The 19,341-nt window shown below is 39.7% G+C and overlaps 1 protein-coding gene across 14 annotated transcripts in view; it reads right to left on the bottom strand.

Annotated features, from left to right (window-relative positions):
• ANO4 (anoctamin 4) overlaps positions 1 to 19,341 on the bottom strand; it is a 381,130-nt gene that overhangs the window by 196,444 nt on the left and 165,345 nt on the right. For all 14 annotated transcript variants that reach the window (XM_070600724.1, XM_070600723.1, XM_070600719.1 and 11 more), the window contains one exon: positions 1,676 to 1,867. In XM_070600724.1, coding sequence (XP_070456825.1) covers positions 1,676 to 1,867 — 192 coding nt within the window. The remainder of the gene's footprint in view (positions 1 to 1,675; positions 1,868 to 19,341) is intronic.

Raw genomic sequence — 19,341 nt, 5'->3', positions numbered from 1 at the left:
GAAGCAGTAAAGGCTAGCTCACAAAGGGAATTTGTTTCTAACATGCTAATAGGTTTGAACTTAACCCTATAACCAGTAGGAGAAGCAAAGTGAATGACATGATTGGGGTGGAGAGGAATCATTCTGGATTTGGTGTAAAGGATGTACTGGGACAGGAAGCAGGAGGAAGAGGGAGATGATGGAGATTGGGAAACCAGGAATGTCATCTGTGAGAGAAGAGGAGAATCAAGAAAGATCATCCTAGAAGTCAGGAAACAGCATTTTGGAACATGGTGGTGGTCCATCCTGGTCTCGTGCATCAGAAGAGTCTGCTACTCACCATTTTGTGACAAAAGGAGGTCACTAAGGGCCTCAAGAACAGCTGTGATGGAGTGCAGGAGCTAGAAACTAGATTGTGTTGGATGGAAGAGTGGCTGGGAAGAGAGAGAGCAGAGCAAACAAGGGTAGATTATTCTTTCAGAAGTTTGGCTTAGAAGGAAGGAGGAAAAAGTGGCAGAAGAGAGAAAAGGATACCGTGTCAAATGAAGATGATTAGAATAAGAGATGCTTGAACCTTTTTCATAGACTCAGGGGAAAGAGCCAGCAGTAAGGGATGGAGAAGAGAGAAGAGACTGAAGCCACACATTCTCCTGAGCAAGGTTCAAGAGAGGAGGGGTGGCCAAGGCCACAAGTGAAGGTTTGTTCAAAGATACTCGAAGGATTCTCATGTTCTGAAAACTGGAGGAAAAGGAGAAAGAATGGGAGTAAACAGAGATACACTTAGAGATGGAGAGTTAGGGACCTACAGTAATTCATGCCCAATACCCTGGAATTCTCAGTGAGATTAGGAAATAAGGTTATCAAGTGAGAGAGAGAGAGAGGATAGTGCAGCTAGAGGTGGAGGCTTGGCTTTAGTTGGGGCTGGGTGGCCACTTGCCAGGACTTTACACAGAGGAATCAGGATCAGTTGAGAATTATACTAAATGACTTCTGAATTCCCTCACAATCCAATATTTCTGTGAGTCAGATGGACAGGAACGTTGCCTTGTTCATTCATGTTTCCTCAGCACCCAAAATGATGTCTGGTATATAGTAGCCACTCAGTAAATTTGTTGAATAAATGAATGAATGAATACTTAAATGAGCTTCTCATCCAAACAAGCAAATAAAACCTTTCAGTTGGAATTGCCTGCTTTGATATAAACTCATTTTAACACTTTTAAGATGTTAAAATGCTTCTCAGTGCCTTGAAACTTAATATGACTCCAGTCTTCTCCCTTAATCTTAGGAGGATGTAGGCAAATCAAGTCGGATAACTCAGGCTTCAAAAGTGGGCATTTTCAGCTTGACTTTATCCCTGGGCATATTATCAAGAAAATGGCCAAATCTCTATTTTGTTTTATTATACAACAAACTCTGTTGAACTAAGGAAGTTTATTCACTGGGATTTTCACTTAGATTCTACCACTGTAGGTGGAATGTAGCCTTAATCTTTTCAGCAACATCAACCTCTCTCTTGTCTTATTGGTGCTGGTGACATTTACCATTGTCTGAAACAAAGAGAGGGAAAGAAACAAGACTATCTGAAAAATCAAGCTTAACTAGAAGTATGGCATAATTAGATAATAAAAATATAATGCAGTCTGTATTAGGTTCTGCTAAAATGGGTCCCTGTTGAACTTTCCCCATGCATTACCTGGGTGGAAGACTTTGGTTTTCCCATTAGTGATTCCAGAAGAGCTTGCCTCCATTTTTATTGACCTTCTGCCTGGTGGGAGTGAGGAATGCCTGACAACAGGCAGGCGACGTGACTCTGGGTGGCTTGCCACACTTCGCCGTTGATGAATTTGCAAACGCTTTTCAGCCCCATGAATAGATAAACTTAAACCTGGAATGAGAAATAGCACCATTATATTGAAGAAGTCAGTTCAGAATGGCTAAAATGCCACTTATCTTCTGGCATGAAATTAAGAGAGCATAAGCAACTATGTTTCAAATTCTTAAGGAATGCTAGTGATGCTAGAATTGTGATACCAATTGATTTTTACATTACACTATTTACTGAACATTACTTCATTCAAAAGTGGAGATCCTCAGGTATGAAAGAGTTTTATGAACAGGAATCCAATAAAGACAGATATTAAAATCCTTCCAAAAACCCTGGAAAAGTATGCACATATTTGGCATGCTGTTGTCAGGGGCTATGAGGATTAGGAACTATCGCTGGGGCATCTGGAATTTCAATAAAAATCAAGGAACTTTCTCCACAGGATTCATGTATAGGCCAGAGTTAAAGACTGAACTCAGATTTACACTTCTGCTAACTTTAGAATTCTGTACATTTTTAGAGTTTTTTAATTTAAATTTTAAATGTGCCCATTTACTCCTTTTGCCCCCTTCCCTCCCCCCTTCTTCTCTGGTAACCACAAATCTATTCTCTGTGTCTGTGTGTTTGTCTGTTATTGTTGTCTTCTTATGTTCCACACGAGTGAAACCATACAGTATTTATCTTTCTCCATCTGACTTATTTCCCTTAGCATAACATCCTCAAGGTCCATCTATGTTGTCATGAGTGGCAAGATTGCATCTTTTTTATAGCTGAGTAGTATTCCATTGTATATATAGACCACATCTCATTTATCCATTCATCCGTTGATGGGCACTTAGGTTGTTTCCAAGTCGTGGGGTATTGTGACTAATGCTGCAATGAACATAGTGGTGCATGCATATTTTTGAATTACTGTTTTTGTGTTCTTTGGATAAATACCCAGAAGTGGAATAGCTGGATCATATGTCAGTTCTATTTTTAACTTTTTGAGGAAAGCTTCATACTGTTTTGCACAGCGGCTGCACCAGTTTACATTCCTACAGTAGTGCAAATGGTTCCTTTTTCTCTACATCCTCTCCAACACCGTTATTTTTCACCTTTTTAATAACAGCCATTCTGATGGGCATGAGGTGATATCTCATTGTGGTTTTGTTTTGCATTTCCTCAACAATTAGTGATGTTGAACATCTTTTCATGTGCCTGTTGGCCATCTCTATATCTTGTTTGGAAAAACATCTGATCAGACCCCCTGCCCATTTTCTGATAGTGTTGTTTGGTTTTTTGTTGTTGAGTTGTATGCGTTCTTTATATACTTTGGTTATTAACCTCTTATCAGATATATGATTTGCAAATATCTCCTCCCAATTGTTAGGCTGTCTCTTTGTTTTCTTGGATTCTTTTGCTGTGCAGAAGCTTTTTAGTTAGATGTAATCCAATTTGTTTATTTATTCTTTTGTTTCCCTTGCCTGAGGAAACATAATATTCACAAAGATACTACTAAGACCAATGTCAAAGAGTGTACTGCCTATGTTTTTTCTAGAAATTTTATGGTTTCAGGTCTTACATTCAAGTCTTTAATCCATTTTGAGTTAATTTTTTGTATATGGTATAAGATCATGGTCCACTTTCATTCTTTTGCATGTGGCTGTCCATTTTCCCAACACCTTTTATTGAAGAGACTTTCCTTTCTCAATTGTATGTTCTTGGCTTCCTTGTGGGAAATTAGCTGTCCATAGATGCATGGTTTTATTTCTGGGCTCTTGATTCTGTTCCATTGATCTGTGTGTCTGTTTTTGTGCCAGTACCATGCTGTTTTGGTTACTATAGCTTTACAGTATATTTTGAAATCAGAGAGTGTGATACCTCCAGCTTTGTTCATTTTTCTCAGGATGGCTTTTGCTATTCAGTCTTTTGTTGTTCCATATAAATTTAGGATTCTTTGTTCTATTTCCACGAAGAATGTTGTTGGAACTTTGATAGGGATTACATTGAATCTGTAGATTGCTTTAGGAAGTGTGTGGATTTGAACTATGTTAATCATCCAATCCACAAGCATGTAATATCTTTCCATTTCCTTGTCTCTTCTTCCATTTCTTTCAAGAATGTTTTATAGTTTTCAGCATAAAGGTCTTCCACCTCCTTGGTTAAATTTATTCCTAGGTATTTTATTCTTTTTGTTGCAATTGTAAATGGAATTGTATTCTTGATTTCTCTTTCTGATATTTTGTTGTTAGCATATGGAAATGAAAGTGGTTTTTGTATGTTGATGTTGTACCCTGCAAGTCAACTGTATTCATTTATTATTTCTAGTAGCTTTTTGGTGGATTCTTTAGGGTTTTCTACATATAAAATCATGTCATCTGCAAATAGTGACAGTTTTACTTCTTCCTTTCCAACTTGGATCCATTTCATTTCTTTTTCTTGCCTAATTGCTCTGGCTAAGACTTCCAGTACTATGTTGAATAGGAGTGTCAAAAGTGCACACCCTTGTCTTGTTCCTGTTCTTAGAGGGATAGCTTTCAGTTTTTTACCATTGAGTACGATGTTAGCTGTGGGTTTGTCATGTATGGCCTTTATTTTGTCGAGGTGCTTTCCTTCTATAACCATTTGACTGACAGCTTTTATCACAAATGGATGCTGAATCTTGTCAAGTGCTTTCTATCTATTGGGATGATCTTGTGGCTTTTATTCATTTTTTTAATGTGGTGTATCATGTTGATTGATTTGCAGATTTTGAACCATCCCTGCATCCCTGAAATAAACCCCAATTGATCGTGTTGTATGATCCTTTTGATGTATTGCTGTATTCAATTTGCTAATATTTGGTTGAAGATTTTTGCATCCATGTTCATCAACAATACTAGCCTGTAATTTTCTTTTTTTGTGTTGTCCTTGTCTGGTTTTGGTGTCAGAGTAATGTTAGCCTCATAGAATGAGTTAGGACGAGTCCCCTCCTCTTTAATTTTTTGGAAGAGTTTGAGAAGGATAGGTATTGAATATTTGAATTTTTGGTAGAATTCACTGGGAAAGCCATCTGGTACCAGACTTCATTTTTTGGGAGGTGTTTGATTACTGTTTCAATCACCTTACTAGTGATTGGTCTATTAAGATTCTCTTTCTTCTTGATTCAATTTTGGAAGGTTACATAATTCTAAGAATTTGTCCATTTCTTCTAGATTATTCAATTTGTTGGTGTAGAGCTTTTCATAGTATTTTCTCATGATCCTTTGCATTTCTGTGCTATCTAATGTAATTTCTCCTCTTTTGTTTCTGACTTTATTTGAGTCATTTTTTCTTACTGAGTCTGGCTAAACGTTTGTCAATTTTGCTTATCTTTTCAAAGAAAAAGTTCTTAGTTTCACTGATCTTTTCCATTGTCTTTTTGGTCTCTATTTCATTTATCTCCACTCTGATTTTTATTATTTCCTTCTGTCTATTGATTTGGGACTTTGATTGTTCTTTTTTCTAGTTCCTTTAGATGTAATGTTAGAGTGTTTGAGATTTTCTTGTTTCTTGAGGTAGGTTTGTATTGCCATAAACTTCTCTCTTTATCTGGGAATTTTTTTTTTTTTTTTTTAAAGATTGGCACCTGAGCTAACAACTGTTGTCAATTTTTTTTTCTGCTTTTTTTCTCCCCAAATCCCCCCAGTATGTATTTGTATATTTTAGTCATGGGTCCTTCTAGGTGTGGCATGTGGGACGCCCCCTCAACGTGGTCTGACGAGCGGTGCCATGTCTATACCCAGGATCTGAACCGGGGAAACCCCAGGCCGCTGAAGCAGTGTGCGCAAACTTAAGGGCCAGCCTCATGGCCGAGTGGTTATCTGGGAAAATTTTAAATATACCAAAAGCAAAAAGAATAGTTTTATAATGACTCCCATGTACCCACCACCCAGATTCAACAAATATCAATATTTTTCCATAAAGTTGAAAAAAAATTTTTCCAATCTTCATGTGTCCTGCTGTCTTTGATGTTGGTTTGGTTTTTAGGCGCCAGAATAGTTTAAAGCAAATCTGGGACATGATGTCAATCTTACCAACAATATCGAGTGTATTGACTTACATCTGTTATATCAATATGGATTATACTTACCAACACATATGAACGATATTAAAAAATTTTGAGTTCAAAAGATATATTAAAAAAACACTCATTGATCACCATTGAAGGTTGCTGAAATACCAATCATTACTCAGAAAATTGATAAAGGGAAAGAAGCAAGCATTTATCCTGGTTTTCCTTTATAACTGTATTTCAACATAACCAAATACTTGATGACAAAGTTCTTTACCACAGAAGAATTCCAACTAATAAATTACTGATGGAAAAGAGAATTAGAAAATCATTTTAGAAACCTCAATGAAATATGAAAGGTGATATGATTTATACAAAAAAAAAAAAAAAGTCCTGTGAGTACAGAGCTGGAATTTAAACTCACGAAAGCTCAAATCCAGATGTGGTCTTTAAAAAAAAAGGCAAGGAAAAGTGTTAGCCTTATGTAATGCAAACCAGCCAGGGGACTTGGTCAGGAATCATGTCATGTGATAAGGGAAAGCCAAACTTCACCAAATCACGAATTTTTTATTAAGAAGAATCTCTTGAAACTTGAAGGTAGAAATTTAGAGTTGGAAGTTGCCTTAGTGGTTAACTAATTAATCTGGTGTCTTATACAGATGAGGAGACTGAGCCTGGCAGGGTAGAACAATAGGTTTACATATTACTAGTAGTGGAAGGCTATGGTGAGAAGTCTACTAAAAACCCAGACATGAGGGAAATAAAAAGCCTGCTCAGAGGTCAACTGTAAATCAATAGTCATGAATCCTTGTCAGAAGTATGAAGAGTTACCCTAAATTTCCCCAAGAGGGGAAGAAAAAAAGGAGATAACCTGGGCTACTTTGTCGATTCCACCTAATTTTAGGAAAGGGTGACTCAAATCAGAATAAGGTTTGGTCACCCTCGGAAGCATAAAAACAAAACACAAACAAAAAATCAGTATAATAGAGACAAACATGAGCAGTGCCCATCCAGGCAACAGCCTCAAAGTTCCAGCTGCCCAGGCAGACAGTCCTGACACACAACTTTACTTCTCTTTATCCACTTAACCGTCCTGGCTCTGACAGCTCTCACCAGACAAGCTTCAGACTAGAATTTGGCTTCCAGGACAGGCAGAGAGTAATCACACTAGTGCTCTCGTCTACCCAGCAGGACAAGGGTCTCAGAGTGGGCTAACAAACTGACGTCCTGGTCTCCTACACGTCTACCTCCTCATGAGTTGCTTAGTATGAGTCTGTCCCTAAGATCTGGTTTCTAAGCCCACGTGCTGTGAGCCTGAGCCTTGTTCTTGGGAAATTCACCCTTGTTTCTTGGGAAATTCGCCTGTCATGCTGGGTGGCCCCTTGGGAATAGCATGGCAGCCTTCCCCAAGCAATACATGCCCTACTCTGATGCTCAGGTGCCCAGGCAAATGTGAGCCTTCTATTCCTAGGTGTCTCTCCATATGGGCAGGATGAGCTCCTCAGCGTCAACTTGGTATTCTTCCACAGCATCATGCTGCATACCACCACTGTATGCTCCACATTTCTAGAGGTGCAAAATGAGTATCTGTAGACCCATCAAGACTCCAGAAGAATTGAGATTTTACATGGAGCAGCAAAAAGATTTTCAGGTGACAGATGAAGGGGCTTGGAAAGATGTTTTAAGTCAATATTAGATGGTACATGCAGTCTCAGTCTGCAAATATGAAATAGACCACTCTCCCAAGAACATTTCTTCTTGTCCCTTTTGAAGAGGATTATTGAGCCGAAGGGACCAGGATTGTGACTCAGCATGGCACTTGTAGCCCTTGTCTAACTCCTCTCCAGGAAGCACAAAATGACAGAAATGAGAATAAAAATTACATGGTGTAAACAAATGACATAGGTAGTTGAAACTGTCAAATTCCATGTTTGAAAAAATATAACAATGTAGATCATGGGGAAAATGTTAAAAATAAAAAAGGATTTAGGAGTAGTACCAGGAGAGGACGGACATGAGGAAGATGGGCATGCTACAGGGGAATTTGGGAGGAATCCTAATGCCTGAACAAATCCATCTGGGTCCTCCAAGAATTAAGAGTCCTCAGAGGTACAAATAAAGGGCCTGGCCCATCAGAGCTCTCTCTACACAATGGCTAAGTGCACAGGGGAGAAAAATATGTAAATAAATAGTACACAAGACAGCAAATATACTCCAGACATATGAAAAGCTAACATTTATAGAAGATTCAGTAATCACGTCTTCAAAAACGAATTGTCAGTCAACAAATTGCTTCATCTAATTTGTTCTTAATTATTTTGTAAAAAATGTTGACACTGATTATCTGTTAAATTCCAGGTACTGCGCTAGATATTGATCATTATCCCATTAATGCCTCACCACAACCCTAAAAGACAGAGAATTGGTATCTACATTTTACAGATGGGAAACCTGAGGCTCAAGAGGTGAAGTTGTCCAAAGCCACACAACTGAGTAACTGAAATTTTAAGTCTACTCTTTTCCACTATAGCATGTAGCCTGATGAATTAAATACCAATACATAGGCTAATTGTTTTAAGTCTGTAGTGGTTCTGAATAATTTAACAAGGTGGTGTTGGAAGGTTTATAATCTACCAAGGTGCAGCTGGGAGGTATAGCATGCTGGCACTCCTTTGACCCAAACGCTTGCAGAGCTGTCTTTTTTCCCCACTTTTCCATCCATGCAGAAATGTCCTTCCTGGTTCTTAACCAGCTAGCAAACACCTTAGTAAGAACCATCAGAAACTATACCTTCCCTTTGAAGGCCTGACAGGTCCCCTGGCTCACAGTCAACACTCCAATTGCAATAAGCCCTTACCATGCAATGCCCAACTAGCTCAAGAGTCTCTAAGGGCAAGGATCATATTGTGTACTTCTCTGATTCCTTCCTCAACTCTGAACAAAGTACATTCTATAACGAGGTATGAGATAACAATCCCCCTTCACTGCCTTCTCCCCCTGCATGCTGCATTTTAAAAGGTGCCAAGATTCCTTGGGCATAGGCAGAGCACAGCGTCAAGAGCCAGTCAAGGACAAGACACTGAGCATGCTCACCTGTGCAACACATTTTTAATGTAGCGCTACCTGTTTCATTACACCCTCATCATCTTCCCTGGACTCCTTGAGGCCTGAAACTTGCTCCTTCCCTCAGCTTCAGCAGGCAGCTTCCTCTCCAACTCAGGTGAGAAGATGGAGCCCAGGTGATGTAGATTCTAATCTTCAAATAGATTTTTTTTTTTACCTCAAAATATATTTTAAAAAAATACATTTTCCTCTTGAGACCTTACCTTACTTGATCAAAGACCAAAGTCAGAACCTTGAGAGACACACAGCTTTAGGGATGAGGAGAGGGAAGTAGAGTGTGTGGTGAAGATGTGGGTGCTAGAGTCAGGGTTTCTGGGTTCGATTCTTGGCCACGCCATTTATTACCTATTTTACTTACTGCAAGTTATTCTTTTTGAACCTCAGTTTCCTCACTTGTAAAATGGGGATAATAACAATTTATACCTCACAGAGTTGTGAGAATGAATACTTATAAAGTGCTTACGACAGTGCCTGGCACAAAGTAGGTTCTTGGTACAAGTTAGCTGCCATCATTACCTCTATCATATCAACGACTTCCCCTCACTCTTCATTCTACCCCTTAGGCCCTAGCGTTTAACACCATTGCCTCTGCTCATCTGCTTTTGAACTCTCTCTTTGGTTTCCATGACACTTAAGCTTCTTGCTACCTCTCTTAACTTCAAACCCTCTTTCCTCTCCTGTTCCCTAAGGTGGGGTATTGGTTTCTTAGGGCTGCTGTAACAAATTACCACAACTCTGATAGCTTGAAACAACTGAAATTTATCTCACAGTTCTGGAGGCCAGAAGTCTGAAATCAAGATGTTGGAAGAGCTGTCCTTCCCCTAGAAGCTCTGGGGGTAAAATCTGTTCCCTGCCTCTTTCAGCATCTCAGAGGTCCCAGCATTCCTTGGCGTTCTTTGCCTTGGGACCACATCACTCCAATCCCTGTTTCCAGTCTTATCACCTCCTTCTCTGTGTTTGTGTCTATCTCCCTCTCTCTTATGAGGACATTTGGGATGGCATTTAGGGCCCACCTGGATAATAAAGGATAACCTCCTCATCTCAAGACCCTAACTTAATCATGTCTCCAAACTCTTTGTTCAAATAGGTCACATTCACAGGCTCTGGAGATTAGCACATGGACTTTTCCCAAGATTTTGACTTTGGTCTTCTCTTTCTGTACTTCTCCCCAAGTAACCCTCAGCACGCCACATCTCCAGCTATCATCTTTGTGTGGTCAGCTCCGAAAGTCATTCCCACTTTGTTCTTGCCTCCTAAATTTCAAGCCCTTGAAATTTTTGCACTTGGTCTGAGTTTTCTCCTGAGAAATTCAATGAGTCCACAGAAACACAATAAGTGTTTAATAGTCTCATAACAGAAAACAATGCTCAGATTTTTTAAGCTCCTCATATATTTTCTTGATTTCTCAAAAGTTCTATCTAAAATATAAGTATTTTTCTTAATAAAATAAAATTCTTTGGAGCTCTTTCTTTCTGGCTCACTTCCAAGGTACACTAGTTCTGGCTGTGTCGCATGGTAGAAGTGTGCCTATGTAGAGGGATTTGATTTCAGCTAAATGTCATTCCTGTGATTCAGAAGAGCTCTGTGCCATAGGAACACTTGTAGTTCTGTCAATGTTTTACAACTTGCAGCCATAACATCTACGTGTTGCATCACTCTTCTTGTCATTTCTTAGATAAATTACTTTTCAAATTAACGAAAAACTATGTTTTGAATGTCACCACCATGAGCAAAACATAAGACTCACCTATTCCTACTTAAGAAAAAAAATCATCTGTGGAAAGGGATATTTATTTCTGGTTTTCACTTTTACTCAGATTTAACTACAAAGTGGAGAACAAATCCAGCGCTTCCCCCGCCCCCACCCCAGAACACTTACAGGAATGGAGATGAAAATTCTGGCTCATCTCAGGCCTCGATTTACTCCCCCAAACTTTCTGGAGCTTTTCTAATAACCTGTCTTATTTGGCTCAAAAAACATTTTACAAAATGTTTATTAAATAGGCTGATACCCTTCTATGTCCTAGGGATAAAAAAGACTCGAACACTCTAGGATTGCACATGGCAAAGGGTGCACCCCACTTGTCATTAGCGTAGACATATTCCCATTAGAGGGGACAGAATTTGTGCTAGCTCAGTGAGGTGAGCTCAGGCAGACTCAGAGCAAACAGAGTCTGCAGAGAAAAGCCTCAGAAATGGCAGGTAACTGGATGTGGGTGCATCCTAGGGAGTAGCCACAAACGTTAAGATGTAAACCACATATGAGTCCTCCAGAGGCCTGAAGCGAGAGCAGTCTTTCATCTCAATAAGCCTGATGAGAGGATTTGCTACAGCCCAACCTTCCTCCATCATATGAGGTCCTTGGATGTGTCATGCCTCCTTCTGTTTGGTCCTCCTGCATCTTGACAGGCTGTTTGATGGATTGGCATCAGCATGTTACACAAATCTGGCAGTATCAACACATCAAACCAGGAAGAACTTCCTGCCAAGTTGCTGTTATTCATAATTTTGGGACAGTTGTCTGTCTAAAGCTACATTAACTTGGCATTCAAGCACTTTGGAAACAGACCAAAATGCTAAGGACTAGATATAACATCACCCAGGCTTAACTTTTGGCTCAGTGTCTATATGAAGAATTTACAGAGTCAGAAAGGATAAGAGCCTATAGGAATGTTTAACCAACATTACTTGAATTCAAATAATGTGCTAGAGATAAATTACGGGGGTTTTCTCCTTCAAATCCACCTCTAGGTTCTTTACAGCCTTTCTGTAGCTTCTTTCTCTCCTGCAGCTGGGGCTGATTTAGAGTCTCCTTTTTTCCCCTGCTACAGGATTCTACTAGAAGGACTTCATTTCAGGAAAGCCCAATGACAGATTAGATTATTGTCCCCAATTCTTCATACCTTCTCTCTGCCATATGACTAATCAGTACTTCTCCATAGAGATGGAAAGTGTATTCCTTGCTCCGCTGATCTTGGACTTGGGCATCATGACTTGCTTCAGCCAAGGGGATGTTAATGGACATGATTTAAGCAGAGATGTGAAATGTGCTTGACTAGTTTTGGCTTGGTCTATGGCACTTCTGCCGTCACCATGACAAGCACATATCCCAAGTAGCCATGGGCCCCAGAATGAGACACACAGAACAGACTCAAACCCGACTTGTAGCCCGGAGCCAGCTCCCAGCCAAGATCAGTCAAACACCAGCTGCCTCGAGGACATCTGAGCAAAAAAGGCAACTGTTTCTGGATGTGACCTACTGAGATTTGGGGTTGTTGCTACCCAGCAGACTTGACAAACACAGCCTCAATAATGGCCTCCATAATGTAGAAATGAAACAGTGCTAGTGGTTACAGTTTGGTCATAAGTGGTGAGTTCACAAATAAAGCATCCTCCTTCTTGCCTGAAATGTTGTTCTTCCGATCCCCAAGCCAACACATTCTTCTACAATCAGCTCATTCATCACCCTTCTGAAGAAATCTCATTATCTCCAACCACCTACACAGCCACTCACCCCTGCTTCCCTAAGTTGACATGTCCCTTCCCTGTACTCTGTTAGCACCTGGTACATAGCTATGTCAAAGCTCCTTCACCTGCATTGTAATTGTCTACTTACCTGTCCCCCAAATGAGGGACTGAGACTGTGTCTCATTTAATGCTGATCATAATGCATGGTTCATAGTAGATACTAATATAAATACTTCTAGAAAAGAACTGAGGGACAGAGGGACAAGTGTGGAACATAGCAGGGGAATGGGACATCAACTGAACTCTTCATTTCTTCTCAAATTCTACAAATTTGTTACATTGATTTTGTCTAGAAAGTGTTTGTTTAGTCACTGGGATGGTAGCCAAGACCTTTGAAGCAGGTAGGCTTGGGGCAAGAAGCATGGGGGTGGGGATCAGGTTAGCAATTTATCCAGAGAGCCTTAAACACCTTAGCTCTTTCCACTTTTTTTCCCACCGCCACCTGCCTGTTGTTAAAAACAGAAAAAATTACCCATCTGAAATTTTTTTCTTCATATAGAGTGATTTAAGACTCTTAAAAAATGATGCTATTCACCGTTGGTGAGGACATGATGAGCTAGGGGCTCTCAGACATTGCTACCTCCCCATTTGCAATCAGGCAATTTGACAAAACTCTAGAAAGTTCACTCCCAAATAAGAATGTTTCCACCTACAGATATTTAATACACTTCAAATCACAACTAAATGTTATTTCTTACTACTTAAAAATAGGATTATATCCTCAGACCCATAATTCCACTCCTAGAACACTATCCTAAGGAAATTAGCAGACATACTAACACTTATGTGCAAAGATGTTCCATTCAGAATTTTTTGTAACGTAAGGAAGCAGTAGAAAGATGGGCTTTTGTGTTGAACAGATATTGGTGCATATTCTGGCTCTACTTGTAGTAGCTGTGAGACTTGGTGAATTATGATTAACTTATAAAGTTAGCCTCAATTTCTTCCTTTGTGAAACAAGAGTTTAAATTAATGCCTCAAAGATTTGTGATAAGGGCTAAAAGAGTATGTGTGTTCACATACATGATGCCTGACGTGATAAGCACTCAATAATAGTACTTGGCATTATAATTATAATACTGACACTATATCTATAATCATTATTAATACTGATATTGGAAACTAGAAAAATACCTGTTAATAGGGGAATAGTTAAATAAATTATGGTCCACTCATGTTAGAATGCTATGCAGCAAACATGTTGGTGAACAGGATTTTAAGACAGGAAAATGCTCAAATTCATTCATTCTTCCATTCACTCATTCAGTCAAAGCTTCTTGACTGCCTTTGTCATCTGAACTCATTTATGAGGATATAGAACTATTGAGTGTTCAAGTTGAAAGGGATGGATTTCCAAGGCTTTCATTTCCCCAACTTGGGCCTCATTTTCATTTGTAAACCAAAAGGTTGGAGATCCTCTCTGTGCTGGTGTTTTGTTGGCCTCCTCTCATCTGAAGTTCATTCTCTACCCTTCACCACCCTGTTCGGTGCACTGGGAAGCTGACTCCCACAGACTGTATCACCAGGTTCCTTCACAGGTGTCCAGTTGGCTTCAGCTAACGGGAGGCACCAGCAGGAGCTGGAGAGTAGGAGGAATGAGAAGTTGAGTTACTTCCGCCCTGCTCCCTCCCTGCTTCAGCACTTCTGAAAGCCCTCTACAAGCCTACTCCTTCGGGAGGCCCCTTCCCATGGCTCCCACTCCAGCCAGGCTCTAATATTACCCTTGTCTCTTTGGGCAGAATGAAAGCTCCCCACTGCTGCTAGACCCTAGGTGCTTACCATCTCTTGTTAACTACCTTAACCTATTCACTCCTTTTGCAGCATAAGTCCCTTTATTAAAATCAGTTTAGTTATTGGAATTCTGTTTCCTACCTGAACCTTGATAGAGTTTTCGAAATCTATCCCTTTCAATTTTAAGTTAATGGTTCTACTTCCTCATAAATCAACAATATCACTGAAAACTTCCTTAGAATTAGTTCTCAAAAACTTCATGTTTGCTATCTTTTACCTTTATTCACCAAGATTTTCTCATTTTGTATCTTTTTTTCCTCAGTACTCTGAAGACCTATCTAAACTCTGGATTTCTCACTTTGCCTCATTCTGTGATATTTAATTTATACCAAATCTCTATATTCTCATTCAGGGAAACACTGAGAGAAAGGCTATGGATTTCTTGTCATCTAAGTTTAAGGGTTTTCCTTGTGTTCTATGGACTTAGGCACAATTACTTCCCCCATCCAAACATGCACAGATGGATATAAAACATCATAAGAGATCATTGTGATAGGTAGTATTTAAGGATGTGCACAAGATGGAAAGTAGGCAATTATAAGTATAGGGTTTAAAATTACTACCTTAGGAAAGAGTTCTTTTTGAGATCTTCAATTGTTTATTGATTCATTCATTTAACAAACATTTGTTAAGACCTTACTCTGTGCCAAGCACTGAGGATACAGAGATTAAAGGACAGAGTCCTTGCACTCATGGAGCTCAATCTGACAGAGGAGGCTTCCCCAGCACTAAAGGAGCAAAGAGAAAGGGCATCTAATGTAACCCAGAGGAGAAAGTGATACTTTCTGGATTAAAAAAAAAAAATTAAGGTCATTTGGTCTCTCCTTCAGAAGCCAGTGAGGTATCTCTGGTTTTTCTGAAACAAATTTAACTATCTGGCATTTTTCGTAAGAGTGTAGCATGATCAAATGTTATCACACTCCAGGCACATACAACTAGGAGTAGGCAACAAAAATAGCTCAAGAGAAACTAGGATTCTATCACATGGTGAAACCCACACATTGTGAAAGAGTGTACACTTCAATCCTAAATTTCAGTGGAACCACTTATTAAATGGTATCACCAAGTGAGCAACTTAAATCACATAAGAACATTATTCCTTAAGATCCTCGGACTCAACTTTGTAACTTACCTGGGCAGTCAATAAAATGTTTCTAGAAATGAAACACAAAATGTCTTATTACCAGTAACATTAAATGATAACCACTAACACGCTAAAAAGGAACAGTGTTTTATATAAGATTTTAGTCATCTAGGCCAGTGAGTAAAATTTAAACTTTTTTTTTTTTTTTTTTTTTTTTACAGAATAATTTATTTCTACAGACAACTACTGAGGCCTACACCCTGCTAGGCTCCAGTGACAGAAACAAGGATGATGAAGGCAGAATCTGTGTTCTTACAAGGAAAAAAGATATGCAGAAGTAACCAACGAAGAGAGACGTGAAAGCTCCACAAGGGAGGTACCATTCAGACCATGTATGCTCCAACAGGACAAAGGGGTTAGCACACCTTCCCTGTGAAGGACCAGAAAGTATTTTTGGCTTTGCAGGCCATATGATCTCTCCTGAAATTACTCCACTCTGCTAGCATAGCCCAGAAGCAGCCATAGACAAGACATAAATGAATGAGTGTGGATGAATTCCAATAAAACTTTACTCACAAAACCAGGCAGTGGGCCGGATTTGGTCCATGGGCTGTAGTTTGCCCACCCCTGACTTGGACAGTTGTGGGGAAGGCTATCAGGGAAGGCTTCACAAGAAGGACAGTATTGACACTGAGCCTGGACAGCTGGGTAAGTTTCTAATAGGCAGAACTGGAGGGAAAGAAGATTCTTGGCAACAAAGACATGACAGTATGAGAGAACAGAGTGAATTCAGGATAGGAAGAATGTCCAGTTTCTGGCATGTTTAAGATGTCTGAGCAGTAACATTGGCTGTTTAGACTAAAAGTAATGGCAAGGACAACTTACTTTTGTATGAAATTTTAAAAGTTTTAGAGAATTTGTGAAGAGCCTTGAACGCTGCACTGAGTATAATCTTTATTGTAAGGCAATGGGGACTCACTGAAGATATGTGAGCCCAGAGTGGGGTACAACACGATCAGAGCAAGGATTTAAGAAGAGTGCTCTGCTTCAACTGGGACAATAGATCAAGGTAACAGTCACAGGAGCCTGGATCAGAGCAGCACCATGAGGGATGCAAATTAAAGAGACAGATTGAAAGTACATTCTGTAGGGGCTGGCCTGGTGGTACAGTGGTTAAGTTCACACATTCCACTTTGGTGGCCAGGGGTTCACCAGTTTGGATCCCGGGTGCAGACGTGGCACTGCTTGTCAAGCCATGCTGTGGTAGGCAACCCACATATAAAATAGAGGAAGATGGGCACAGATGTTAGCTCAGGGCCAGTCTTCCTCAGCAAAAAGAGGACGATTGGCAGCAGATGTTAGCTCAGGGCTAATCTTCCTCAAAAAAAAAAAAGTAAATTCTGTAGAATTTGATAACCTTTTTTGATGTTTAGGGGTGAGAGAGAGGAGAGAATCAAAAGTGACTTTGGATCTGAAGACAGTAACAAATAAAAAACACAGGTGGACTATTTTGATAGGCAAGGTGTTGGGTTTGGCTTTGGGTAGGGTGGGTCTCTGGCCCCCACAGGACATCAAAATAAAATATTCACCCAGGGGCCAGCCTGGTGAGTAGTGGTTAAGGTTGTGTGCTCCACTTCAGCTGCCTGGGGTTAACATCAAGCCATGCTGTGGCAGTGACCCACATACAAAAAAATAGAACAAGACTGCCACAGACGTTAGCTCAGTAACCATCTTCCTCAAGCAAAAACGATGAAGATTGGCAAGAGATGTTAGCTCAGGGCCAGTCTTCTTCACCAAAAAATAAAAACTAACTAAATAATAAATGTTCACCCAGCACTGCCAGAAATAGAGGTGTGGAGTTTGAACATGTTTCTGGCTGGAATTTCTGGAGAAGAGAAAAGCGATCACAGATAAAATCTTGAGGGAACTTCTAGAAGGTGAGTAAGCAAAATCACAGCAACAACAGTTAGCATTTGTTGAGGGTTTACGCTGTGTCAGGCATTGTTCTAAGAGTGATAAACATATTAACTCATTTATTCATCACATCAATCATATGTGGTACATGCACGTTCTTTATCTCCATTTTACAGATGAGAAAATTGAGATACAGAGATAGTTACTTACCAAAGGTCACACTAAGTGGCACTGTCAGCATTTGAACCAAGGCCACCTGGCTAGCCGACACAGCAATACTGTTCTCAGCAGAAAAAAGGGATCAAGGGGACTGCATGCTAACGGAAGGTTGAAGAAGTTGAGAACTGAGAAGAGAAATGTTTAAAGTGGACTGAGACAGAAACGGATGCCAAAACACAAGACACTGAAGAGTGAGAAGATGGTCAGTGAAGACAGAAGTGCAGACAATACACTGAATTCAGGTCTGTGGTCGACAGAATAATGGCTCCCCTAAAATGTACACATCCTTATCCCTGGAACCCATGAATATGTTACATACATGGCAAAAGGGACTTTGCAGATGTGACTATGGACTTAGATACGGGGAGATCATCCTGGATTATCCGGGGGACCCAATCTAATCACGTGAGTCCTTAAAAGAAGAGAACCTTTTGTGGCTGGGGTCAGAGAGAAACGCGATGTTGCTGGCTCATGGAAGGGGCCATGAGGTAAGGAATGTGGCAGCTCTAGAAGCTGGAAAAGACCAGGAAACAGATGGTCCCCTAGAGCCTTCAGAAGTAACACAGCTCTGCTAACAATTTGATTTTAGCCAAGTGAGAACTGTGTCAGACTTTTAACTTGCAGAACTTTAAGATAATAAATTCGCATCATTCTAAGCCACTGAGTAAGTGGTAATTTGCTACCAGAGCAATAGAACACTAATTCAAGTCCCCATCTCTCTTCAATCTGATAAATATTTTTTTTTTTATTTTTTTTTAAAGATTTTATTTTTTCCCTTTTTCTCCCCAGAGCCCCCCGGTACATAGTTGTATATTCTTTGTTGTGAGTCCTTCTAGTTGTGGCATGTGGGACGCTGCCTCAGCGTGGTCTGTTGAGCAGTGCCATGTCCGCACCCAGGATTCGAACCAACGAAACACTGGGCCGCCTGCAGCAGAGCGTGCGAACTTAACCACTCGGCCACGGGGCCAGCCCCCTGATAAATATTCTTAATAATGATTCCAAGACCCTGGTCCATAGTCCTGTCCAGGCCACAACAACCGACGACGTGCCTTCCCCAGAGTCAGCACAGCCTCCCAGATGTCCAAGGCAGCGTACTGAGGGGCCAGTGAAGGAGAGAGATGCTGAAGCTGCCCTAACTGAATTTCCTTAATCAATATTTAATTTAACTGACCACAAAACAAAGGTTAATTCAAAGAAGTCTAAAAATTTATCAAATCTGTCTCCAGAGTATAACCCACTATTTACTGATTCCACCTCTATGCTAATAATAGTGCATTTAGAATTTTAGCCGTACAACGTGCTTCTATAGACACTTGGTTTAACAAGTGTTTGAAAAACAAGAACAAAATGACATTAAATTACGTGGACTTTAAAATGTAACTTTTAAATTGAGTACAATTACAATGAGTATTTCAAAGGAACAAGGAAGGTTATTTACATGATTTGAGTTATAAAGTTGACCTTGACTAATTTCAGTGCTAATTTAATTAAATTTATGATTCAGTTAATAATTAAAAATCCCTCTGGCAGACAACTGGTTTTTTCTTTTTAAGACCCATTTGAAACGTTTGAAATTATTTAAAAAAATCCATTTTCCTTAAATAAACATACGTAAAATAATTTACCCTCTACTTTGCAAAAATATTTAGCAAAAGGATTTGACATAGCTCAAAGCAAGGCATATATTCACACATTTTTAGTCTATATGATCTTTTAAAACTTTTGTCACCACCTAAGTTACATAGTTGGTGTGTTACATACATTGTTATGTATGTATGTAATTACATGTGTGTATGTACGTAATTACACGTGTGTGTACATATGGAATTGCATACATACATGACGTACATTGGAAACTTG

This window comes from Equus przewalskii, chromosome 29 (genome assembly GCF_037783145.1).
Source record: "Equus przewalskii isolate Varuska chromosome 29, EquPr2, whole genome shotgun sequence".
NCBI classification, from domain to species: domain Eukaryota; kingdom Metazoa; phylum Chordata; class Mammalia; order Perissodactyla; family Equidae; genus Equus; species Equus przewalskii.
This window is presented reverse-complemented; position numbering and strand designations above follow the sequence as displayed.